Genomic DNA, 26616 nt, shown 5'->3' on the forward strand with positions numbered 1-26616 from the left:
GGTGTCACTGTCACCACAAATAATAATATCATTTGGAAAATTATTACTCCAAAATTATTACTTCTTAAAGTGAGAATTATTTATTATTATATTTTTTCTTCTTAAATGTTATAAACTATATGTGTGTTGAACTGTGTACCATAAATTTTATCATGCTATAATTAAAAGTTAAGTTTTAGTTTTTCAAGCGTGCCCCAACACAGAGTCTCTCTTTTTCTTTTGCTAACATATCTCTGATACTACAAGTACCACAAAAAGGGGTATTATGTGGGGGGTGAAAAAACTACCTGTAGTTTTTCCTGAATCAGAGGAATTAAATGATGTATGTGATGAAGCGTGGGTTAACCCAGATAGAAAAATGCTAATTTCAAAAAAGTTATTAGCATTATACCCTTTCCCGCCAGAGGTTAGGGCGCGCTGGGAAACACCCCCTAGGGTGGATAAGGCGCTCACACGCTTATCAAAACAAGTGGCGTTACCGTCTCCTGATAGGGCCGCCCTCAAGGATCCAGCTGATAGGAGGCTGGAAACTACCCTGAAAAGTATATACACTCATACTGGTGTTATACTGCGACCAGCCATCGCCTCAGCCTGGATGTGCAGTGCTGGGGTCGTCTGGTTGGATTCCCTGACTGAAAATATTGATACCCTGGATAGGGACAGTATTTTATTGACTATAGAGCAATTAAAGGATGCTTTCCTTTATATGCGAGATGCGCAGAGAGATATTTGCACTCTGGCATCGAGAGTAAATGCGATGTCCATATCTGCCAGAAGGAGTTTATGGACGCGACAGTGGTCAGGTGATGCGGATTCCAAACGACATATGGAAGTATTGCCGTATAAAGGGGAGGAATTATTTGGCGTCGGTCTATCGGATCTGGTGGCTACGGCAACTGCCGGAAAATCCACTTTTTTACCTCAGACCCCCTCCCAACAGAAAAAGACACCGTCTTTTCAGCCGCAGTCCTTTCGTTCCTATAAGAACAAGCGGACAAAAGGACAGTCATATCTGCCTCGGGGCAGAGGAAGGGGTAAGAGAGGGCAGCAAGCAGCCCCTGCCCAGGAACAGAAGCCCTCCCAGGGTTCTGCAAAGCCCTCAGCATGACGCTGGGGCCTTACAAGCAGACTCAGGAACGGTGGGGGGTCGACTCAAGAATTTCAGCGCACAGTGGGCTTGCTCACAGGTGGATCCCTGGATTCTACAGGTAGTATCTCAGGGTTACAGGTTGGAATTCGAGAAGTCTCCCCCTCGCCGGTTCCTAAAGTCTGCTTTGCCAACGTCTCCCTCGGACAGGGCGACGGTATTGGAAGCCATTCACAAGCAGTTTGCTCAGCAGGTGATAGTCAAGGTACCCCTCCTACAACAGGGAAAGGGGTATTACTCCACGCTATTTGTGGTACCGAAGCCGGACGGCTCGGTAAGACCTATTCTAAATCTCAAATCTTTGAACCTGTACATACAAAAATTCAAGTTCAAGATGGAGTCACTCAGAGCAGTGATAGCGAATCTGGAAGAAGGGGACTTTATGGTGTCCCTGGACATAAAGGACGCTTACCTGCATGTCCCAATTTGCCCTTCACATCAAGGGTACCTCAGGTTCGTGGTGCAAAACTGTCATTATCAGTTTCAGACGCTGCCGTTTGGATTGTCCACGGCACCTCGGGTCTTTACCAAGGTAATGGCCGAAATGATGATCCTTCTACGAAGAAGAGGCGTATTAATTATCCCTTACTTGGACGATCTCCTGATAAGGGCAAGATCCAGAGAACAGCTGGAAGACGGAGTAGCACTAACCCAACTAGTGCTGCAACAACACGGGTGGATTCTGAATTTTCCAAAATCTCAGTTGACCCCGACGACACGTCTGCTGTTCCTGGGAATGATTCTGGACACGGTTCAGAAAAAGGTGTTTCTTCCGGAGGAGAAAGCCAGGGAGTTATCCGAACTTGTCAGGAACCTCCTAAAACCAGGGACAGTGTCTGTGCATCAATGCACAAGAGTCCTGGGAAAGATGGTGGCTTCTTACGAAGCGATTCCATTCGGCAGATTCCACGCACGAACTTTTCAGTGGGATCTGCTGGACAAATGGTCCGGATCGCATCTGCAGATGCATCAGCGGATAACCTTATCGCCACGGACAAGGGTGTCTCTTCTGTGGTGGTTGCAGAGTGCTCATCTGTTAGAGGGCCGCAGATTCGGCATACAGGACTGGGTCCTGGTGACCACGGATGCCAGTCTGAGAGGCTGGGGAGCGGTCACACAAGGAAGAAACTTCCAGGGAGTATGGTCAAGCCTGGAGATGTCGCTTCACATAAATATACTGGAGCTAAGAGCGATTTACAATGCTCTAAGTCTGGCAAAACCCCTGCTTCAGGGTCAGCCGGTGTTGATCCAGTCGGACAACATCACGGCAGTCGCCCACGTAAACAGACAGGGCGGCACAAGAAGCAGGACAGCAATGGCAGAAGCTGCAAGGATTCTTCGCTGGGCGGAAGATCATGTGATAGCACTGTCAGCAGTATTCATTCCGGGAGTGGACAACTGGGAAGCAGACTTCCTCAGCAGACACGATCTACACCCGGGAGAGTGGGGACTTCATCCAGAAGTCTTCCACATGATTGTGAACCGTTGGGAAAAACCAATGGTGGATATGATGGCGTCCCGCCTCAACAAAAAACTGGACAGGTATTGCGCCAGGTCAAGAGATCCTCAGGCAATAGCTGTGGACGCTCTGGTAACACCGTGGGTGTTCCAGTCAGTGTATGTGTTCCCTCCTCTGCCTCTCATACCAAAAGTACTGAGAATTATACGGCAAAAGGGAGTAAGAACGATACTAGTGGCTCCGGATTGGCCAAGAAGAACTTGGTACCCGGAACTTCAAGAGATGCTCACGGAGGATCCGTGGCCTCTACCTCTAAGACGGGACCTGCTTCAGCAGGGACCGTGTCTATTCCAAGACTTACAGCGGCTGCGTTTGACGGCATGGCGGTTGAACGCCGAATTCTAAAGGAAAAAGGCATTCCGGAAGAGGTCATTCCTACACTGGTAAAGGCCAGGAAGGAGGTGACTGCACAACATTATCACCGCATTTGGAGGAAATATGTTGCGTGGTGTGAGGCCAGGAAGGCCCCCACGGAGGAATTTCAACTGGGTCGATTCCTACATTTCCTGCAAACAGGATTGTCTATGGGCCTCAAATTGGGGTCCATTAAGGTTCAAATTTCGGCCCTGTCGATTTTCTTCCAGAAAGAATTGGCTTCAGTTCCTGAAGTCCAGACTTTTGTAAAAGGAGTACTACATATACAGCCCCCGGTTGTGCCCCCAGTGGCACCGTGGGATCTTAATGTAGTCTTGGATTTTCTCAAATCCCATTGGTTTGAGCCGCTCAAATCGGTGGAGATGAAGTATCTTACATGGAAAGTAACCATGCTACTGGCCCTGGCTTCAGCCAGGAGAGTATCAGAATTGGCGGCTTTATCATATAAGAGCCCATATCTGATTTTCCATACGGACAGGGCAGAACTGCGGACGCGTCCTCATTTTCTGCCTAAGGTGGTGTCAGCGTTTCACCTGAACCAACCTATTGTGGTGCCTGCGGCTACTAACGATTTGGAGGATTCCAAGTTGTTGGACGTGGTCCGGGCATTGAAAATATATATTTCAGGAACGGCTGGAGTCAGAAAGTCTGACTCACTGTTTATATTGTATGCACCCAACAAGATGGGTGCTCCTGCTTCTAAGCAGACGATTGCTCGTTGGATTTGTAGCACAATTCAACTTGCACATTCTGTGGCAGGCTTGCCACAACCTAAATCTGTCAAGGCCCATTCCACAAGGAAAGTGGGCTCATCCTGGGCGGCTGCCCGGGGGGGTCTCGGCATTACAACTCTGCCGAGCTGCTACTTGGTCAGGGGCAAACACGTTTGCAAAATTCTACAAATTTGATACCCTGGCTGAGGAGGACCTTGAGTTCTCTCATTCGGTGCTGCAGAGTCATCCGCACTCTCCCGCCCGTTTGGGAGCTTTGGTATAATCCCCATGGTCCTGACGGAGTCCCCAGCATCCACTTAGGACGTTAGAGAAAATAAGAATTTACTTACCGATAATTCTATTTCTCGTAGTCCGTAGTGGATGCTGGGCGCCCATCCCAAGTGCGGATTGTCTGCAATACTTGTACATAGTTATTGTTACAAAAAAATCGGGTTGTTATTTGTTGTGAGCCGTCTGTTCAGAGGCTCCTACGTTTGTCATACTGTTAACTGGGTTCAGATCACAAGTTATACGGTGTGATTGGTGTGGCTGGTATGAGTCTTACCCGGGATTCAATATCCTTCCTTATTGTGTACGCTCGTCCGGGCACAGTATCCTAACTGAGGCTTGGAGGAGGGTCATAGGGGGAGGAGCCAGTACACACCACCTAATCCTAAAGCTTTATTTTTGTGCCCTGTCTCCTGCGGAGCCGCTATTCCCCATGGTCCTGACGGAGTCCCCAGCATCCACTACGGACTACGAGAAATAGAATTATCGGTAAGTAAATTCTTATTATATATATATATGTGTGTATATGTATATATATATATATATATATATATATATATATATATATATATATATATATAAATAAATATATAATATCCCTTTTCAGTAGATAGACATCATGACAATGTTTTTGGGGGGGTTTCATGTTTTCTCAGCATTTGCTTGTATTACTATCCATGTGTACAGCTATAGGGAATAGTAACCTGTGGCGAGCGCAGCGCGGTGAGGGTACACGTCTGTACTGATGGTGGCTACATAACATGAGATGTACAAGATTTTTGGCCGAAAATAACAATGTGTCGACTTTTTGACCCTATCGACCATTTGGTGTGGACCCAGTGACTGTCGCCAGTAACACTGTAGATCCATTGGTCCACGCCCCTCTCCACTAACGTGTGACGCCCAGTAGCGTGTCCTCCATGCCTCATACATGTCTCTGTGTGCAGGATCACGATGTCCAGGAGGAGAAGATCTTCCTGCTGTCGTTGCTGATGGCAGAAATGGGCGTACACTCGGTGGCGTATGCGTTCCCGCGAGTACGTATCATCACCACAGCTGTGGATAAGCGCGTCAACCAGGAGTTCCACATCATCCCGGGCATCGGTGAGAATGAGCCCCCTTATCTAAGGCCTCCCTCCCTCACCCTGCACGCCCTCGCTCCTGCCCTCTAAGCCCCTCCTCCCGACCTGTACACCCTCACTCCTGCCCTCAAATCCCCTCCCTCCCGACCTGTACACCCTCACTCCTGCCCTCTAATCCCCTCCTCCCGACCTGTACACCCTCACTCCTGCCCTCTAATCCCCTCCTCCCGACCTGTACACCCTCACTCCTGCCCTCTAATCCCCTCCCTCCCGACCTGTACACCCTCACTCCTGCCCTCTAATCCCCTCCTCCCGACCTGTACACCCTCACTCCTGCCCTCTAAACCCCTCCTCCCGACCTGTACACCCTCACTCCTGCCCTCTAAACCCCTCCTCCCGACCTGTACACCCTCACTCCTGCCCTCTAATCCCTCCTCCCAACCTGTACACCCTCACTCCTGCCCTCTAAACCCCTCCTCCCGACCTGTACACCCTCACTCCTGCACTTTAATCCCCTCCCTCCCGACCTGTACACCCTCACTCCTGCCCTCTAATCCCCTCCCTCCCGACCTGTACACCCTCACTCCTGCCCTCTAAGCCCCTCCTCCCGACCTGTACACCCTCACTCCTGCCCTCTAATCCCTCCTCCCAACCTGTACACCCTCACTCCTGCCCTCTAAACCCCTCCTCCCGACCTGTACACCCTCACTCCTGCACTTTAATCCCCTCCCTCCCGACCTGTACACCCTCACTCCTGCCCTCTAAACCCCTCCTCCCGACCTGTACACCCTCACTCCTGCCCTCTAATCCCTCCCGACCTGTACACCCTCACTCCTGCCCTCTAATCCCCTCCCAACCTGTACACCCTCACTCCTGTCCTCTAATCCCCTCCCTCCCGACCTGTACACCCTCACTCCTGCCCTCTAATCCCTCTTCCCAACCTGTACACCCTCACTCCTGCCCTCTAATCCCCTCCCTCCCGACCTGTACACCCTCACTCCTGCCCTCTAAACCCCTCCTCCCGACCTGTACGCCCTCACTCCTGCCCTCTAATCCCTCCTCCCGACCTGCACGCCCTCACACCTGCCCTCTAAGACCCTCCTCCCGACCTGTACACCCTCACTCCTGCCCTCTAATACCTCCCTCCCGACCTGTACACCCTCACTCCTGTCCTCTAATCCCCTCCCTCCCGACCTGTACACCCTCACTCCTGCCCTCTAATCCCTCCTCCCAACCTGTACACCCTCACTCCTGCCCTCTAATCCCCTCCCTCCCAACCTGTACACCCTCACTCCTGCCCTCTAATCCCCTCCCTCCCGACCTGTACACCCTCACTCCTGCCCTCTAAACCCCTCCTCCCGACCTGTACGCCCTCACTCCTGCCCTCTAATCCCTCCTCCCGACCTGCACGCCCTCACTCCTGCCCTCTAAAACCCTCCTCCCGACCTGTACGCCCTCACTCCTGCCCTCTAATCCCCTCCCACCCGACCTGTACACCCTCACTCCTGCCCTCTAATCCCTCCTCCCAACCTGTACACCCTCACTCCTGCCCTCTAATCCCTCCCAACCTGTACACCCTCACTCCTGCCCTCTAATCCCTCCTCCAGACATGTACACCTTCACTCCTGCCCTCTAATCCCTCCCGGCCTGTACACCCTCACTCCTGCCCTCTAATCCCTCCTCCCAACCTGTACACCCTCACTCCTGCCCTCTAATCCCTCCTCCCAACCTGTACACCCTCACTCCTGCCCTCTAATCCCTCCTCCCAACCTGTACACCCTCACTCCTGCCCTCTAAACCCCTCCTCCCGACCTGTACACCCTCACTCCTGCCCTCTAATCCCTCCCGACCTGTACACCCTCACTCCTGCCCTCTAATCCCTCCCGACCTGTGCACCCTCACTCCTGCCCTCTAATCCCTCCCGACCTGTACACCCTCACTCCTGCCCTCTAATCCCTCCTCCCAACCTGTACACCCTCACTCCTGCCCTCTAATCCCCTCCTCCCAACCTGTACACCCTCACTCCTGCCCTCTAATCCCTCCTCCCAACCTGTACACCCTCACTCCTGCCCTCTAATCCCCTCCTCTCGACCTGTACACCCTCACTCCTGCCCTCTAATCCCTCCCAACCTGTACACCCTCACTCCTGCCCTCTAATCCCTCCCGACCTGTACACCCTCACTCCTGCCCTCTAATCCCTCCTCCCGACCTGTACACCCTCACTCCTGCCCTCTAATCCCTCCCGACCTGTACACCCTCACTCCTGCCCTCTAATCCCCTCCTCCCGACCTGTACACCCTCACTCCTGCCCTCTAATCCCTCCCGACCTGTACACCCTCACTCCTGCACTTTAATCCCCTCCCTCCCGACCTGTACACCCTCACTCCTGCCCTCTAATCCCCTCCTCCCGACCTGTACACCCTCACTCCTGCCCTCTAATCCCTCCTCCTAACCTGTACACCCTCACTCCTGCCCTCTAAACCCCTCCTCCCGACCTGTACACCCTCACTCCTGCCCTCTAATCCCTCCTCCCAACCTGTACACCCTCACTCCTGCCCTCTAAACCCCTCCTCCCGACCTGTACACCCTCACTCCTGCACTTTAATCCCCTCCCTCCCGACCTGTACACCCTCACTCCTGCCCTCTAAACCCCTCCTCCCGACCTGTACACCCTCACTCCTGCCCTCTAATCCCTCCCGACCTGTGCACCCTCACTCCTGCCCTCTAATCCCTCCCCCCGACCTGTACACCCTCTCTCCTGCCCTCTAATCCCTCCCTCCCGACCTGTACACCCTCACTCCTACCCTCTAATCCCTCCCTCCCGACCTGTACACCCTCACTCCTGCCCTCTAATCCCTCCCCCCGACCTGTACACCCTCACTCCTGCCCTCTAATCCCTCCCTCCCTATACACCCTCACTCCTGCCCTCTAATCCCTCCCGACCTGTACACCCTCACTCCTGCCCTCTAATCCCCTCCCTCCTGACCTGTACACCCTCACTCCTGCCCTCTAAACCCCTCCTCCCGACCTGTACGCCCTCACTCCTGCCCTCTAATCCCTCCTCCCGACCTGCACGCCCTCACTCCTGCCCTCTAAAACCCTCCTCCCGACCTGTACGCCCTCACTCCTGCCCTCTAATCCCCTCCCACCCGACCTGTACACCCTCACTCCTGCCCTCTAATCCCTCCTCCCAACCTGTACACCCTCACTCCTGCCCTCTAATCCCTCCCAACCTGTACACCCTCACTCCTGCCCTCTAATCCCTCCTCCAGACATGTACACCTTCACTCCTGCCCTCTAATCCCTCCCGGCCTGTACACCCTCACTCCTGCCCTCTAATCCCTCCTCCCAACCTGTACACCCTCACTCCTGCCCTCTAATCCCTCCTCCCAACCTGTACACCCTCACTCCTGCCCTCTAATCCCTCCTCCCAACCTGTACACCCTCACTCCTGCCCTCTAAACCCCTCCTCCCGACCTGTACACCCTCACTCCTGCCCTCTAATCCCTCCCGACCTGTACACCCTCACTCCTGCCCTCTAATCCCTCCCGACCTGTGCACCCTCACTCCTGCCCTCTAATCCCTCCCGACCTGTACACCCTCACTCCTGCCCTCTAATCCCTCCTCCCAACCTGTACACCCTCACTCCTGCCCTCTAATCCCCTCCTCCCAACCTGTACACCCTCACTCCTGCCCTCTAATCCCTCCTCCCAACCTGTACACCCTCACTCCTGCCCTCTAATCCCCTCCTCTCGACCTGTACACCCTCACTCCTGCCCTCTAATCCCTCCCGACCTGTACACCCTCACTCCTGCCCTCTAATCCCTCCCGACCTGTACACCCTCACTCCTGCCCTCTAATCCCTCCTCCCGACCTGTACACCCTCACTCCTGCCCTCTAATCCCTCCTCCCGACCTGTACACCCTCACTCCTGCCCTCTAATCCCTCCCGACCTGTACACCCTCACTCCTGCCCTCTAATCCCCTCCTCCCGACCTGTACACCCTCACTCCTGCCCTCTAATCCCTCCCGACCTGTACACCCTCACTCCTGCACTTTAATCCCCTCCCTCCCGACCTGTACACCCTCACTCCTGCCCTCTAATCCCCTCCTCCCGACCTGTACACCCTCACTCCTGCCCTCTAATCCCTCCTCCTAACCTGTACACCCTCACTCCTGCCCTCTAAACCCCTCCTCCCGACCTGTACACCCTCACTCCTGCCCTCTAATCCCTCCTCCCAACCTGTACACCCTCACTCCTGCCCTCTAAACCCCTCCTCCCGACCTGTACACCCTCACTCCTGCACTTTAATCCCCTCCCTCCCGACCTGTACACCCTCACTCCTGCCCTCTAAACCCCTCCTCCCGACCTGTACACCCTCACTCCTGCCCTCTAATCCCTCCCGACCTGTGCACCCTCACTCCTGCCCTCTAATCCCTCCCCCCGACCTGTACACCCTCTCTCCTGCCCTCTAATCCCTCCCTCCCGACCTGTACACCCTCACTCCTACCCTCTAATCCCTCCCTCCCGACCTGTACACCCTCACTCCTGCCCTCTAATCCCTCCCCCCGACCTGTACACCCTCACTCCTGCCCTCTAATCCCTCCCTCCCTATACACCCTCACTCCTGCCCTCTAATCCCTCCCGACCTGTACACCCTCACTCCTGCCCTCTAATCCCCTCCCTCCTGACCTGTACACCCTCACTCCTGCCCTCTAAACCCCTCCCTCCCGACCTGTACACCCTCACTCCTGCCCTCTAATCCATCCCTCCCTCCCGACCTGTACACCCTCACTCCTGCCCTCTAATCCCTCCCTCCCTCCCTGTACACCCTTACTCCTGCCCTCTAATCCCCTCCCTCCCGACCTGTACACCCTCACTCCTGCCCTCTAATCCCTCCTCCCGACCTGTACACCCTCTCTCCTGCCCTCTAATCCCTCCCGACCTGTACACCCTCTCTCCTGCCCTCTAATCCCTCCCTCCCGACCTGTACACCCTCACTCCTACCCTCTAATCCCTCCCTCCCGACCTGTACACCCTCACTCCTGCCCTCTAATCCCTCCTCCCGACCTGTACACCCTCACTCCTGCCCTCTAATCCCTCCCTCCCTATACACCCTCACTCCTGCCCTCTAATCCCTCCCGACCTGTACACCCTCACTCCTGCCCTCTAATCCCCTCCCTCCTGACCTGTACACTCTCACTCCTGCCCTCTAAACCCCTCCCTCCCGACCTGTACACCCTCACTCCTGCCCTCTAATCCATCCCTCCCTCCCGACCTGTACACCCTCACTCCTGCCCTCTAATCCCTCCCTCCCTCCCTGTACACCCTTACTCCTGCCCTCTAATCCCCTCCCTCCCGACCTGTACACCCTCACTCCTGCCCTCTAATCCCTCCTCCCGACCTGTACAGCCTCACTCCTGCCCTCTAATCCCCTCCTTCCCGACATGTACACCCTCACTCCTGCCCTCTAATCCCTCCCGACCTGTACACCCTCACTCCTGCCCTCTAATCCCCTCCCGACCTGTACACCCTCACTCCTGCCCTCTAATCCCTCCCGACCTGTACACCCTCACTCCTGCCCTCTAATCCCTCCCGACCTGTACACCCTCACTCCTGCCCTCTAATCCCTCCCTCCCGACCTGTACACCCTCACTCCTGCCCTCTAATCCCTCCCTCCCGACCTGTACACCCTCACTCCTGCCCTCTAATCCCCTCCCGACCTGTACACCCTCACTCCTGCCCTCTAATCCCTCCCTCCCGACCTGTACACCCTCATTCCGGCCCTCTAATCCCTCCCGACCTGTATACCCTCACTCCTGCCCTCTAATCCCTCCCGACCTGTACACCCTCACTCCTGCCCTCTAATCCCTCCCGACATGTACACCCTCACTCCTGCCCTCTAATTCCTCCCGACCTGTACACCCTCACTCCTGCCCTCTAATCCCTCCCGACCTGTACACCCTCACTCCTGCCCTCTAATCCCCTCCTCCCGACCTGTACACCCTCACTCCTGCCCTCTAATCCCCTCCTCCCGACCTGTACACCCTCACTCCTGCCCTCTAATCCCCTCCTCCCGACCTGTACACCCTCCCTCCTGCCCTCTAATCCCTCCCGACCTGTACACCCTCACTCCTGCCCTCTAATCCCTCCCGACATGTACACCCTCACTCCTGCCCTCTTATTCCTCCCGACCTGTACACCCTCACTCCTGCCCTCTAATCCCTCCTCCCGACCTGTACACCCTCACTCCGGCCCTCTAATCCCCTCCCGACCTGTACACCCTCACTCCTGCCCTCTAATCCCCTCCTCCCGACCTGTACACCCTCACTCCTGCCCTCTAATCCCCTCCTCCCGACCTGTACACCCTCACTCCTGCCCTCTAATCCCTCCTCCCGACCTGTACACCCTCACTCCGGCCCTCTAATCCCCTCCCGACCTGTACACCCTCACTCCTGCCCTCTAATCCCTCCCGACCTGTACACCCTCACTCCTGCCCTCTAATCCCCTCCTCCCAACCTGTACACCCTCACTCCTGCCCTCTAATCCCTCCTCCCAACCTGTACATCCTCACTCCTGCCCTCTAATCCCCTCCTCCCGACCTGTACACCCTCACTCCTGCCCTCTAATCCCTCCCGACCTGTACACCCTCACTCCTGCCCTCTAATCCCTCCCGACATGTACACCCTCACTCCTGCCCTCTTATTCCTCCCGACCTGTACACCCTCACTCCTGCCCTCTAATCCCTCCCGACCTGTACACCCTCAATCCTGCCCTCTAATCCCCTCCTCCCGACCTGTACACCCTCACTCCTGCCCTCTAATCCCTCCCTTCCGACCTGTACACCCTCTCTCCTGCCCTCTAACCCCTCCTCCCGACCTGTACACCCTCACTCCTGCCCTCTAATCCCTCCTCCCGAACTGTACACCCTCACTCCTGCCCTCTAATCCCTCCCGACCTGTACACCCTCACTCCTGCCCTCTAATCCCTCCCGACCTGTACACCCTCACTCCTGCCCTCTAATCCCTCCCGACCTGTACACCCTCACTCCTGCCCTCTAATCCCTCCCGACCTGTACACCCTCACTCATGCCCTCTAATCCCCTCCCTCCGGACCTGTACACCCTCACTCCTGCCCTCTAATCCCTCCCGACCTGTACACCCTCACTCCTGCCCTCTAATCCCTCCCGACCTGTACACCCTCACTCCTGCCCTCTAATCCCTCCCGACCTGTAATCCCTCACTCCTGCCCTCTAATCCCCTCCCTCCGGACCTGTACACCCTCACTCCTGCCCTCTAATCCTTTCTCCCGACCTGTACACCCTCACTCCTGCCCTCTAATCCCTCCATCCCGACCTGTACACCATCACTCCTGCCCTCTAATCCCCTCCCTCCCGACCTGTACACCCTCACTCCTGCCCTCTAATCCCCTCCCTCCCGACCTGTACATCCTCACTCCTGCCCTCTAATCCCCTCCCTCCCGACATGTACACACTCACTACTGCCCTCTAAACCCCTCCCGGCCTGTACACCCTCGCTCCTGCCCTCTAATCCCTCCCTCCCGACCGGCCTATACACCCTCACTCCTGCCCTCTAATCCCTCCCGACCTGTACACCTTCACTCCTGCCCTCTAATCCCCTCCCTCCCGACCTGTACACCCTCACTCCTGCCCTCTAATCCCTCCCGACCTGTACACCCTCAGTCCTGCCCTCTAATCCCCTCCCTCCCGACCTGTACACCCTAAATCCTGCCCTCTAATCCCTCCCTCCCGACCTGTACACCCTCACTCCTGCCCTCTAATCCCCTCCTTCCCGACATGTACACCCTCACTCCTGCCCTCTAATCCCTCCCGACCAGTACACCCTCACTCCTGCCCTCTAATACCTCCCTCCCGACCTGTACACCCTCACTCCTGCCCTCTAATCCCCTCCTTCCCGACATGTACACCCTCACTCCTGCCCTCTAATCCCTCCCGACATGTACACCCTCACTCCTGCCCTCTAATCCCTCCTCCCGACCTGTACACCCTCACTCCTGCCCTCTAATCCCTCCCGACCTGTACACCCTCACTCCTGCCCTCTAATCCCTCCCGACATGTACACCCTCACTCCTGCCCTCTAACCCCTCCTCCCGACCTGTACACCCTCACTCCTGCCCTCTACCCCTCCTCCCGACCTGTACACCCTCACTCCTGCCCTCTAATCCCTCCCGACATGTACACCCTCACTCCTGCCCTCTAATTCCTCCCGACCTGTACACCCTCACTCCTGCCCTCTAATCCCTCCCGACCTGTACACCCTCACTCCTGCCCTCTAATCCCCTCCTCCCGACCTGTACACCCTCACTCCTGCTCTCTAATCCCTCCCGACCTGTACACCCTCACTCCTGCCCTCTAATCCCTCCTCCCGACCTGTACACCCTCACTCCTGCCCTCTAATCCCTCCCTCCCTATACACCCTCACTCCTGCCCTCTAATCCCTCCCGACCTGTACACCCTCACTCCTGCCCTCTAATCCCCTCCCTCCTGACCTGTACACTCTCACTCCTGCCCTCTAAACCCCTCCCTCCCGACCTGTACACCCTCACTCCTGCCCTCTAATCCATCCCTCCCTCCCGACCTGTACACCCTCACTCCTGCCCTCTAATCCCTCCCTCCCTCCCTGTACACCCTTACTCCTGCCCTCTAATCCCCTCCCTCCCGACCTGTACACCCTCACTCCTGCCCTCTAATCCCTCCTCCCGACCTGTACAGCCTCACTCCTGCCCTCTAATCCCCTCCTTCCCGACATGTACACCCTCACTCCTGCCCTCTAATCCCTCCCGACCTGTACACCCTCACTCCTGCCCTCTAATCCCCTCCCGACCTGTACACCCTCACTCCTGCCCTCTAATCCCTCCCGACCTGTACACCCTCACTCCTGCCCTCTAATCCCTCCCGACCTGTACACCCTCACTCCTGCCCTCTAATCCCTCCCTCCCGACCTGTACACCCTCACTCCTGCCCTCTAATCCCTCCCTCCCGACCTGTACACCCTCACTCCTGCCCTCTAATCCCCTCCCGACCTGTACACCCTCACTCCTGCCCTCTAATCCCTCCCTCCCGACCTGTACACCCTCATTCCGGCCCTCTAATCCCTCCCGACCTGTATACCCTCACTCCTGCCCTCTAATCCCTCCCGACCTGTACACCCTCACTCCTGCCCTCTAATCCCTCCCGACATGTACACCCTCACTCCTGCCCTCTAATTCCTCCCGACCTGTACACCCTCACTCCTGCCCTCTAATCCCTCCCGACCTGTACACCCTCACTCCTGCCCTCTAATCCCCTCCTCCCGACCTGTACACCCTCACTCCTGCTCTCTAATCCCTCCCGACCTGTACACCCTCACTCCTGCCCTCTAATCCCCTCCTCCCGACCTGTACACCCTCACTCCTGCCCTCTAATCCCTCCCGACCTGTACACCCTCACTCCTGCCCTCTAATCCCTCCCGACATGTACACCCTCACTCCTGCCCTCTTATTCCTCCCGACCTGTACACCCTCACTCCTGCCCTCTAATCCCTCCTCCCGACCTGTACACCCTCACTCCGGCCCTCTAATCCCCTCCCGACCTGTACACCCTCACTCCTGCCCTCTAATCCCCTCCTCCCGACCTGTACACCCTCACTCCTGCCCTCTAATCCCCTCCTCCCGACCTGTACACCCTCACTCCTGCCCTCTAATCCCTCCTCCCGACCTGTACACCCTCACTCCGGCCCTCTAATCCCCTCCCGACCTGTACACCCTCACTCCTGCCCTCTAATCCCTCCCGACCTGTACACCCTCACTCCTGCCCTCTAATCCCCTCCTCCCAACCTGTACACCCTCACTCCTGCCCTCTAATCCCTCCTCCCAACCTGTACATCCTCACTCCTGCCCTCTAATCCCCTCCTCCCGACCTGTACACCCTCACTCCTGCCCTCTAATCCCTCCCGACCTGTACACCCTCACTCCTGCCCTCTAATCCCTCCCGACATGTACACCCTCACTCCTGCCCTCTTATTCCTCCCGACCTGTACACCCTCACTCCTGCCCTCTAATCCCTCCCGACCTGTACACCCTCACTCCTGCCCTCTAATCCCCTCCTCCCGACCTGTACACCCTCACTCCTGCCCTCTAATCCCTCCCTTCCGACCTGTACACCCTCTCTCCTGCCCTCTAACCCCTCCTCCCGACCTGTACACCCTCACTCCTGCCCTCTAATCCCTCCTCCCGAACTGTACACCCTCACTCCTGCCCTCTAATCCCTCCCGACCTGTACACCCTCACTCCTGCCCTCTAATCCCTCCCGACCTGTACACCCTCACTCCTGCCCTCTAATCCCTCCCGACCTGTACACCCTCACTCCTGCCCTCTAATCCCTCCCGACCTGTACACCCTCACTCCTGCCCTCTAATCCCCTCCCTCCGGACCTGTACACCCTCACTCCTGCCCTCTAATCCCTCCCGACCTGTACACCCTCACTCCTGCCCTCTAATCCCTCCCGACCTGTACACCCTCACTCCTGCCCTCTAATCCCTCCCGACCTGTACACCCTCACTCCTGCCCTCTAATCCCCTCCCTCCGGACCTGTACACCCTCACTCCTGCCCTCTAATCCTTTCTCCCGACCTGTACACCCTCACTCCTGCCCTCTAATCCCTCCATCCCGACCTGTACACCATCACTCCTGCCCTCTAATCCCCTCCCTCCCGACCTGTACACCCTCACTCCTGCCCTCTAATCCCCTCCCTCCCGACCTGTACATCCTCACTCCTGCCCTCTAATCCCCTCCCTCCCGACATGTACACACTCACTACTGCCCTCTAAACCCCTCCCGGCCTGTACACCCTCGCTCCTGCCCTCTAATCCCTCCCTCCCGACCGGCCTATACACCCTCACTCCTGCCCTCTAATCCCTCCCGACCTGTACACCTTCACTCCTGCCCTCTAATCCCCTCCCTCCCGACCTGTACACCCTCACTCCTGCCCTCTAATCCCTCCCGACCTGTACACCCTCAGTCCTGCCCTCTAATCCCCTCCCTCCCGACCTGTACACCCTAAATCCTGCCCTCTAATCCCTCCCTCCCGACCTGTACACCCTCACTCCTGCCCTCTAATCCCCTCCTTCCCGACATGTACACCCTCACTCCTGCCCTCTAATCCCTCCCGACCAGTACACCCTCACTCCTGCCCTCTAATACCTCCCTCCCGACCTGTACACCCTCACTCCTGCCCTCTAATCCCCTCCTTCCCGACATGTACACCCTCACTCCTGCCCTCTAATCCCTCCCGACATGTACACCCTCACTCCTGCCCTCTAATCCCTCCTCCCGACCTGTACACCCTCACTCCTGCCCTCTAATCCCTCCCGACCTGTACACCCTCACTCCTGCCCTCTAATCCCTCCCGACATGTACACCCTCACTCCTGCCCTCTAACCCCTCCTCCCGACCTGTACACCCTCACTCCTGCCCTCTACCCCTCCTCCCGACCTGTACACCCTCACTCCTGCCCTCTAATCCCTCCTCCCGACCTGTACACCCTCACTCCTGCCCTCTAATCCCCTCCTCCCGACCTGTACACCCTCACTCCTGCCCTCTAATCCCTCCCTTCCGACCTGTACACCCTCTCTCCTGCCCTCTAACCCCTCCTCCCGACCTGTACACCCTCACTCCTGCCCTCTAATCCCTCCTCCCGACCTGTACACCCTCACTCCTGCCCTCTAATCCCTCCTCCCGACCTGTACACCCTCACTCCTGCCCTCTAATCCCCTCCTCCCGACCTGTACACCCTCTCTCCTGCCCTCTAATCCCTCCCGACCTGTACACCCTCACTCCTGCCCTCTAATCCCTCCCGACATGTACACCCTCACTCCTGCCCTCTAACCCCTCCTCCCGACCTGTACACCCTCTCTCCTGCCCTCTAACCCCTCCTCCCGACCTGTACACCCTCACTCCTGCCCTCTAATCCCTCCTCCCGACCTGTACACCCTCACTCCGGCCCTCTAATCCCCTCCCGACCTGTACACCCTCTCTCCTGCCCTCTAATCCCTCCCAACCTATACACCCTCACTCCTGCCCTCTAATCCCTCCCTCCCGACCTGTACACCCTCACTCCTGCCCTCTAATCCCCTCCTCCCGACCTGTACACCTTCACTCCTGCCCTCTAATCCCTCCTCCCGACCTGTACACCTTCACTCCTGCCCTCTTATCCCTCCCTCCCGACCTGTACACCCTCACTCCTGCCCTCTAAACCCCTCCTCCCGACCTGTACACCCTCACTCCTGCCCTCTAATCCCTCCTCCCGACCTTTACACCCTCACTCCTGCCCTCTAATCCCCTCCTCCCGACCTGTACACCCTCATTCCTGCCCTCTAATCCCTCCCTTCCGACCTGTACACCCTCACTCCTGCCCTCTAATCCCCTCCCTCCCGACCTGTACACCCTCACTCCTGCCCTCTAACCCCTCCCAACCTGTACACCCTCACTCCTGCCCTCTAATCCCTCCCAACCTGTACACCCTCACTCCTGCCCTCTAATCCCTCCCGACCTGTACACCCTCACTCCTGCCCTCTAATCCCCTCCCTCCCGACCTGTACACCCTCACTCCTGCCCTTTAATCCCTCCTCCCGACCTGTACACCCTCACTCCTGCCCTCTAATCCCTCCTCCCGACATGTACACCCTCACTCCTGCCCTCTAATCCCTCCTCCAGACATGTACACCTTCACTCCTGCCCTCTAATCCCTCCCGGCCTGTACACCCTCACTCCTGCCCTCTAATCCCTCCCTCCCGACCTGTACACCCTCACTCCTGCCCTCTAATCCCTCCCGACCTATACACCCTCACTCCTGCCCTCTAATCCCTCCTCCCGACCTGTACACCCTCACTCCTGCCCTCTAATCCCTCCCTCCCGACCTGTACACCCTCTCTCCTGCCCTCTAATCCTTGCCTCCCGACCTGTACACCCTCACTCCTGCCCTCTAATCCCTCCTCCCGACCTGTACACCCTCACTCCTGCCCTCTAATCCCTCCTCCCGACCTGTACACCCTCACTCCTGCCCTCTAATCCCCTCCTCCCGACCTGTACACCCTCACTCCTGCCCTCTAATCCCTCCCTTCCGACCTGTACACCCTCTCTCCTGCCCTCTAATACCTCCTCCCGACCTGTACACCCTCACTCCTGCCCTCTAATCCCTCCTCCCGACCTGTACACCCTCACTCCTGCCCTCTAATCCCCTCCTCCCGACCTGTACACCCTCACTCCTGCCCTCTAATCCCTCCTCCCGACCTGTACACCCTCACTTCTGCCCTCTAATCCCCTCCCTCCCGACCTGTACATCCTCACTCCTGCCCTCTAATCCCCCCTACCTGTACACCCTCACTCCTGCCCTCTAATCCCTCCCGACCTGTACACCCTCACTCCTGCCCTCTAATCCCTCCTCCCGACCTGTACACCTTCACTCCTGCCCTCTAATCCCTCCTCCCGACCTGTACACCTTCACTCCTGTCCTCTAATCCCTTCCTCCTGACCTGTACACCCTCACTCCTGCCCTCTAATCCCTCCCTCTCGACCTGTACACCCTCACTCCTGCCCTCTAAACCCCTCCTCCCGACCTGTACACCCTCACTCCTGCCCTCTAATCCCTCCTCCCGACCTGTACACCCTCACTCCTGCCCTCTAATCCCTCCTCCCGACCTGTACACCCTCACTCCTGCCCTCTAATCCCTCCCTCCCGACCTGTACACCCTCACTCCTGCCCTCTAAACCCTCCTCCCTACCTGTACACCCTCACTCCTGCCCTCTAATCCCTCCTCCCGACCTGTACACCCTCACTCCTGCCCTCTAATCCCTCCTCCCGACCTGTACACCCTCACTCCTGCCCTCTAATCCTTCCCTCCCGACCTGTACACCCTCTCTAATGCCCTCTAACCCCTCCTCCCGACCTGTACACCCTCACTCCTGCCCTCTAACCCCTCCTCCCGACCTGTACACCCTCACTCCTGCCCTCTAATCCCTCCTCCCGACCTGTACACCCTCACTCCTGCCCTCTAATCCCTCCTCCCGACCTGTACACCCTCACTCCTACCCTCTAATCCCTCCCGACCTGTACACCCTCACTCCTGCCCTCTAATCCCTCCCGACCTGTACACCCTCACTCCTGCCCTCTAATCCCTCCCGACCTGTACACCCTCACTCCTGCCCTCTAAACCCCTCCTCCCGACCTGTACACCCTCACTCCTGCCCTCTAATCCCTCCCGACCTGTACACCCTCACTCCTGCCCTCTAATCCCTCCCGACCTGTACACCCTCACTCCTGCCCTCTAATCCCTCCTCCCGACCTGTACACCCTCACTCCTGCCCTCTAATCCCTCCCGACCTGTACACCCTCACTCCTGCCTTCTAATCCCTCCCGACCTGTACACCCTCACTCCTGCCCTCTAATCCCTCCCGAGCTGTACACCCTCACTCCTGCCCTCCAATCCCCTCCCTCCCGACCTGTACACCCTCACTCCTGCCCTCTAATCCCTCCCGAGCTGTACACCCTCACTCCTGCCCTCCAATCCCCTCCCTCCCGACCTGTACACCCTCACTCCTACCCTCTAATCCCTCCCGACCTGTACACCCTCACTCCTGCCCTCTAATCCCTCCCGAGCTGTACACCCTCACTCCTGCCCTCCAATCCCCTCCCTCCCGACCTGTACACCCTCACTCCTGCCCTCTAATCCCTCCTCCCGACCTGTACACCCTCACTCCTGCCCTCTAATCCCCTCCCTCCCGACCTGTACACCCTCACTCCTGCCCTCTAATCCCTCCTCCAGACATGTACACCCTCACTCCTGCCCTCTAATCCCTCCCGGCCTGTACACCCTCACTCCTGCCCTCTAATCCCTCCCTCCCGACATGTACACCCTCACTCCTGCCCTCTAATCCCTCCTTCCGACCTGTACACCCTCACTCCTGCCCTCTAATCCCTCCTCCCGACCTGTACACCCTCACTCCTGCCCTCTAATCCCTCCCTCTCGACCTGTACACCCTCACTCCTGCCCTCTAAATCCCTCCTCCCGACCTTTACACCCTCACTCCTGCCCTCTAATCCCTCCTCCCGACCTGTACACCCTCACTCCTGCCCTCTAATACCTCCTCCCGACCTGTACACCCTCACTCCTGCACTCTAATCCCTCCCTCCCGACCTGTACACCCTCACTCCTGCCCTCTAAACCCCTCCTCCCGACCTGTACACTCTCACTCCTGCCCTCTAATCCCTCCTCCCGACCTGTACACCCTCACTCCTGCCCTCTAATCCCTCCTCCCGACCTGTACACCCTCACTCCTGCCCTCTAATCCTTCCCTCCCGACCTGTACACCCTCACTCCTGCCCTCTAATCCTTCCCTCCCGACCTGTACACCCTCTCTTCTGCCCTCTAACCCCTCCTCCCGACCTGTACACCCTCACTCCTGCCCTCTATCCCCTCCTCCCGACCTGTACACCCTCACTCCTGCCCTCTAATCCCTCCTCCCGACCTGTACACCCTCACTCCTGCCCTCTAATCCCTCCTCCCGACCTGTACACCCTCACTCCTGCCCTCTAATCCCTCCTCCCGACCTGTACACCCTCACTCCTACCCTCTAATCCCTCCCTCCCGACCTGTACACCCTCACTCCTGCCCTCTAATCCCTCCCGACCTGTACACCCTCACTCCTGCCCCCCAATCCCCTCCCTCCCATCCCCTCCCTCCCGACCTGTACACCCTCACTCCTGCCCTCTATCCCCTCCTCCCGACCTGTACACCCTCACTCCTGCCCTCTAATCCCTCCTCCCGACCTGTACACCCTCACTCCTGCCCTCTAATCCCTCCTCCCGACCTGTACACCCTCACTCCTGCCCTCTATCCCCTCCTCCCGACCTGTACACCCTCACTCCTGCCCTCTAATCCCTCCTCCCGACCTGTACACCCTCACTCCTGCCCTCTAATCCCTCCTCCCGACCTGTACACCCTCACTCCTGCCCTCTAATCCCTCCTCCCGACCTGTACACCCTCACTCCTACCCTCTAATCCCTCCCTCCCGACCTGTACACCCTCACTCCTACCCTCTAATCCCTCCCTCCCGACCTGTACACCCTCACTCCTGCCCTCTAATCCCTCCTCCCGACCTGTACACCCTCACTCCTGCCCTCTAATCCCTCCTCCCGACCTGTACACCCTCACTCCTGCCCTCTAATCCCTCCTCCGGACCTGTACACCCTCACTCCTGCCCTCTAAACCCCTCCTCCCGACCTGTACACCCTCACTCCTGCCCTCTAATCCCTCCCGACCTGTACACCCTCACTCCTGCCCTCTAATCCCTCCCGACCTGTACACCCTCACTCCTGCCCTCTAATCCCTCCTCCCGACCTGTACACCCTCACTCCTGCCCTCTAATCCCTCCCGACCTGTACACCCTCACTCCTGCCCTCTAATCCCTCCCGACCTGTACACCCTCACTCCTGCCCTCTAATCCCTCCCGACCTGTACACCCTCACTCCTGCCCTCCAATCCCCTCCCTCCCATCCCCTCCCTCCCGACCTGTACACCCTCACTCCTGCCCTCTAATCCCTCCTCCCGACCTGTACACCCTCACTCCTGCCCTCTAATCCCTTCCCTCCCGACCTGTACACCCTCACTCCTGCCCTCTAATCCCTCCTCCCAACCTGTACACCCTCACTCCTGCCCTCTAATCCCTCCTCCCGACCTGTACACCCTCACTCCTGCCCTCTAATCCCTCCTCCCGACCTGTACACCCTCACTCCTGCCCTCTAATCCCTCCTCCCGACCTGTACACCCTCACTCCTGCCCTCTAATCCCTCCTCCCGACCTGTACACCCTCACTCCTGCCCTCTAATCCCTCCTCCCGACCTGTACACCCTCACTCCTGCCCTCTAATCCCTCCCGACCGACCTGTACACCCTCACTCCTGCCCTCTAATCCCTCCTCCCGACCTGTACACCCTCACTCCTGCCCTCTAATCCCTCCTCCCGACCTGTACACCCTCACTCCTGCCCTCTAATCCCTCCTCCCGACCTGTACACCCTCACTCCTGCCCTCTAATCCCTCCCGACCGACCTGTACACCCTCACTCCTGCCCTCTAATCCCTCCTCCCGACCGACCTGTACACCCTCACTCCTGCCCTCTAATCCCTCCTCCCGACCTGTACACCCTCACTCCTGCCCTCTAATCCCTCCCTCCCGACCTGTACACCCTCACTCCTGCCCTCTAATCCCCTCCTCCCGACCTGTACACCCTCACTCCTGCCCTCTAATCCCCTCCTCCCGACCTGTACACCCTCACTCCTGCCCTCTAATCCCCTCCTCCCGACCTGTACACCCTCACTCCTGCCCTCTAATCCCTCCTCCCGACCTGTACACCCTCACTCCTGCCCTCTAATCCCTCCTCCCGACCTGTACACCCTCACTCCTGCAGTGGGAGGGACAGGGTGATGCGCGCAGTGTGTGACCCTGCTGTGGGAGGGACAGGGTGATGTGAACAGTGTGTTGACTCTGCAGTGGGAGGGACAGGGTGATGTGCGCAGTGGGTGACCCTGCAGTGGGAGTAACAGGGTGATGTGAGCAGTGTGTGACCCTGCAGTGGGAGGGGCAGGGTGATATGAGCAGCGGGTGAGGTGCTCTGTGCATTACGTTATATCTCTGACCTGATACTTTCTCTCTGCAGGTAATTTTGGGGATCGTTTCTTTGGCACTGACGCTCCCTCTGACTGGTGCAGCATGGACTACTAGCCGTGCCATGTACTGTAGTTACCCGTTACCCTGCGGGTGAGGGGAGAACTCTGCCTCCATATTTATCACTCGGATAACTCCTGGAAATCTTGAAGCTGGAGCTGAATTAGTGACCCGGAAACCTCCGTTATATATCTGGTTTCTCTCTATTCTACATGGAACGCTCTATTCTACATGGAACTCTCTATTCTACATGGAACTCTCTATTCTACATGGAACTACTCCCTCCAAACATCGGGCACCTGGCGATACAGTAACAGTGTGACGGGGACAGGTCTCCGGGGATACAGTAACAGTGTGACGGGGACAGGTCTCCAGGGATACAGTAACAGTGTGACGGGACAGGCCTCCGGGGATACAGTAACAGTGTGACGGGGACAGGTCTCCAGGGATACAGTAACAGTGTGACGGGACAGGCCTCCGGGGATACAGTAACAGTGTGACGGGGACAGGTCTCCGGGGATACAGTAACAGTGTGACGGGAACAGGTCTCCGGGGATACAGTAACAGTGTGACGGGGACAGTGATACAGTAACAGTGTGACGGGGACAGGTCTTCGAGGATACAGTAACAGTGTGACGGGGACAGGTCTCCGGGGATACAGTAACAGTGTGACGGGGACAGTGATACAGTAACAGTGTGACGGGGACAGGTCTCCGGGGATACAGTAACAGTGTGACGGGGACAGGTCTCCGGGGATACAGTAACAGTGTGACGGGGACAGTGATACAGTAACAGTGTGACGGGGACAGGTCTCCGGGGATACAGTAACAGTGTGACGGGGACAGGTCTCCGGGGATACAGTAACAGTGTGACGGGGACAGTGATACAGTAACAGTGTGACGGGGACAGGTCTTCGAGGATACAGTAACAGTGTGACGGGGACAGGCCTCCGGGGATACAGTAACAGTGTGACGGGAACAGGTCTCCGGGGATACAGTAACAGTGTGACGGGAACAGGTCTCCGGGGATACAGTAACAGTGTGACGGGGACAGTGATACAGTAACAGTGTGACGGGGACAGGTCTTCGAGGATACAGTAACAGTGTGACGGGGACAGGTCTCCGGGGATACAGTAACAGTGTGACGGGGACAGGCCTCCGGGGATACAGTAACAGTGTGATGGGGACAGGTCTCCGGGGATACAGTAACAGTGTGACGGGGACAGTGATACAGTAACAGTGTGACGGGGACAGGTCTCCGGGGATACAGTAACAGTGTGACGGGGACAGGTCTCCCGGGATACAGTAACAATGTGACGGGGACAGGTCTCCGGGGATACAGTAACAGTGTGACTGGGACAGGTCTCCGGGGATACAGTAACAGTGTGACTGGGACAGGTCTCCGGGGATACAGTAACAGTGTGACGGGGACAGGTCTCCGGGGATACAGTAACAGTGTGACGGGGACAGGTCTCCGGGGATACAGTAACAGTGTGACGGGGACAGTGATACAGTAACAGTGTGACGGGGACAGGTCTTCGAGGATACAGTAACAGTGTGACGGGGACAGGCCTCCGGGGATACAGTAACAGTGTGACGGGAACAGGTCTCCGGGGATACAGTAACAGTGTGACGGGAACAGGTCTCCGGGGATACAGTAACAGTGTGACGGGGACAGTGATACAGTAACAGTGTGACGGGGACAGGTCTTCGAGGATACAGTAACAGTGTGACGGGGACAGGTCTCCGGGGATACAGTAACAGTGTGACGGGGACAGGTCTCCGGGGATACAGTAACAGTGTGACGGGGACAGTGATACAGTGACATTGTGACGGGGACAGTGATACAGTGACATTGTGACGGGGACAGTGATACAGTGACAGTGTGACGGGGACAGTGATACAGTAACGGTGTGACGGGGACAGATCTCCGGGGATACAGTAACAGTGTGACGGGGACAGTGATACAGTAACAGTGTGACGGGGACAGGTCTCCGGGGATACAGTAACGGTGTGACGGGACAGGTCTCCGGGGATATAGTAACAGTGTGACGGGGACAGGTCTCCGGGGATACAGTAACAGTGTGACGGGGACAGGTCTCCCGGGATACAGTAACAATGTGACGGGGACAGGTCTCCGGGGATACAGTAACAGTGTGACTGGGACAGGTCTCCGGGGATACAGTAACAGTGTGACTGGGACAGGTCTCCGGGGATACAGTAACAGTGTGACTGGGACAGGTCTCCGGGGATACAGTAACAGTGTGACGGGGACAGGTCTCCGGGGATACAGTAACAGTGTGACTGGGACAGGTCTCCGGGGATACAGTAACAGTGTGACGGGGACAGGTCTCTGGCGATACAGTAACAATATGACGGGGACAGGTCTCCGGGGATACAGTAACAATATGACGGGGACAGGTCTCCGGTGATACAGTAACAGTGTGACGGGGACAGGTCTCCAGGGAAACGGTAACAGTGTGACGGGGACAGGTCTCTGGCGATACAGTAACAATATGACGGGGACAGGTCTCCGGGGAATCGGTAACAGTGTGACGGGGACAGGTCTCTGGCGATACAGTAACAGTGTGACGGGGACAGGTCTCTGGCGATACAGTAACAGTGTGACGGGGACAGGTCTCTGGCGATACAGTAACAGTGTGACGGGGACAGGTCTCCGGTGATACAGTAACAGTGTGACGGGGACAGGTCTCCGGGGATACAGTAACAGTGTGACGGGGACAGGTCTCCAGTAATACAGTAACAGTGTGACGGGGACAGGTCTCCGGGGATATAGTAACAATGTGACGGGGACAGGTCTCCGGGGATACAGTAACAGTGTGACGGGGACAGGTCTCTGGCGATACAGTAACAGTGTGACGGGGACAGGTCTCCGGGGATACAGTAACAGTGTGACGGGGACAGGTCTCCGGGGATACAGTAACAGTGTGACGGGGACAGGTCTCCGGGGATACAGTAACAGTGTGACGGGGACAGGTCTCCGGGGATACAGTAACAGTGTGACGGGGACAGGTCTCCGGGGATACAGTAACAGTGTGACGGGGACAGGTCTCCGGGGATACAGTAACAGTGTGACGGGGACAGGTCTCCGGGGATACAGTAACAGTGTGACGGGGACAGGTCTCCGGCGATACGGTAACAGTGTGACGGGGACAGGTCTCCAGGGAAACGGTAACAGTGTGATGGGGACAGGTCTCCGGGGATACAGTAACAATGTGACGGGGACAGGTCTCCGGTGATACAGTAACAGTGTGACGGGGACAGGTCTCCAGGGAAACGGTAACAGTGTGACGGGGACAGGTCTCTGGCGATACAGTAACAGTGTGACGGGGACAGGTCTCTGGCGATACAGTAACAATATGACGGGGACAGGTCTCCGGGGAATCGGTAACAGTGTGACGGGGACAGGTCTCTGGCGATACAGTAACAGTGTGACGGGGACAGGTCTCTGGCGATACAGTAACAGTGTGACGGGGACAGGTCTCTGGCGATACAGTAACAGTGTGACGGGGACAGGTCTCTGGCGATACGGTAACAGTGTGACGGGGACAGGTGTCCGGGGATACAGTAACAGTGTGACGGGGACAGGTCTCATGGGATACAGTAAAAGTGTGACGGGGACAGGTCTCCGGGGATACGGTAACAGTGTGACGGGGACAGGTCTCCGGGGATACGGTAACAGTGTGACGGGGACAGGTCTCCGGGGATACAGTAACAGTGTGACGGGGACAGGT

General features: G+C 57.4%; 1 protein-coding gene across 9 annotated transcripts in view; it reads left to right on the plus strand.

The window, feature by feature from the left end:
* Window positions 1-25811, plus strand: part of LOC134908800 (uridine-cytidine kinase-like 1) — a 157410-nt gene extending 131599 nt beyond the window's left edge. For 2 of the 9 annotated variants that reach the window (XM_063914924.1, XM_063914923.1), the window contains exons 14-15: window positions 4990-5146; window positions 22855-25811. In XM_063914924.1, the coding sequence (XP_063770994.1) occupies window positions 4990-5146; window positions 22855-22919 (222 nt within the window). In that variant the 3' untranslated portion in view covers window positions 22920-25811. The remainder of the gene's footprint in view (window positions 1-4989; window positions 5147-22854) is intronic. The other 7 variants (XR_010175794.1, XR_010175795.1, XR_010175796.1 and 4 more) reach the window with 7 other exon arrangements.
* Window positions 25812-26616: the final 805 nt, after the last annotated feature.

This window comes from Pseudophryne corroboree, chromosome 4, assembly GCF_028390025.1.
Source record: "Pseudophryne corroboree isolate aPseCor3 chromosome 4, aPseCor3.hap2, whole genome shotgun sequence".
Classification (NCBI taxonomy): domain Eukaryota; kingdom Metazoa; phylum Chordata; class Amphibia; order Anura; family Myobatrachidae; genus Pseudophryne; species Pseudophryne corroboree.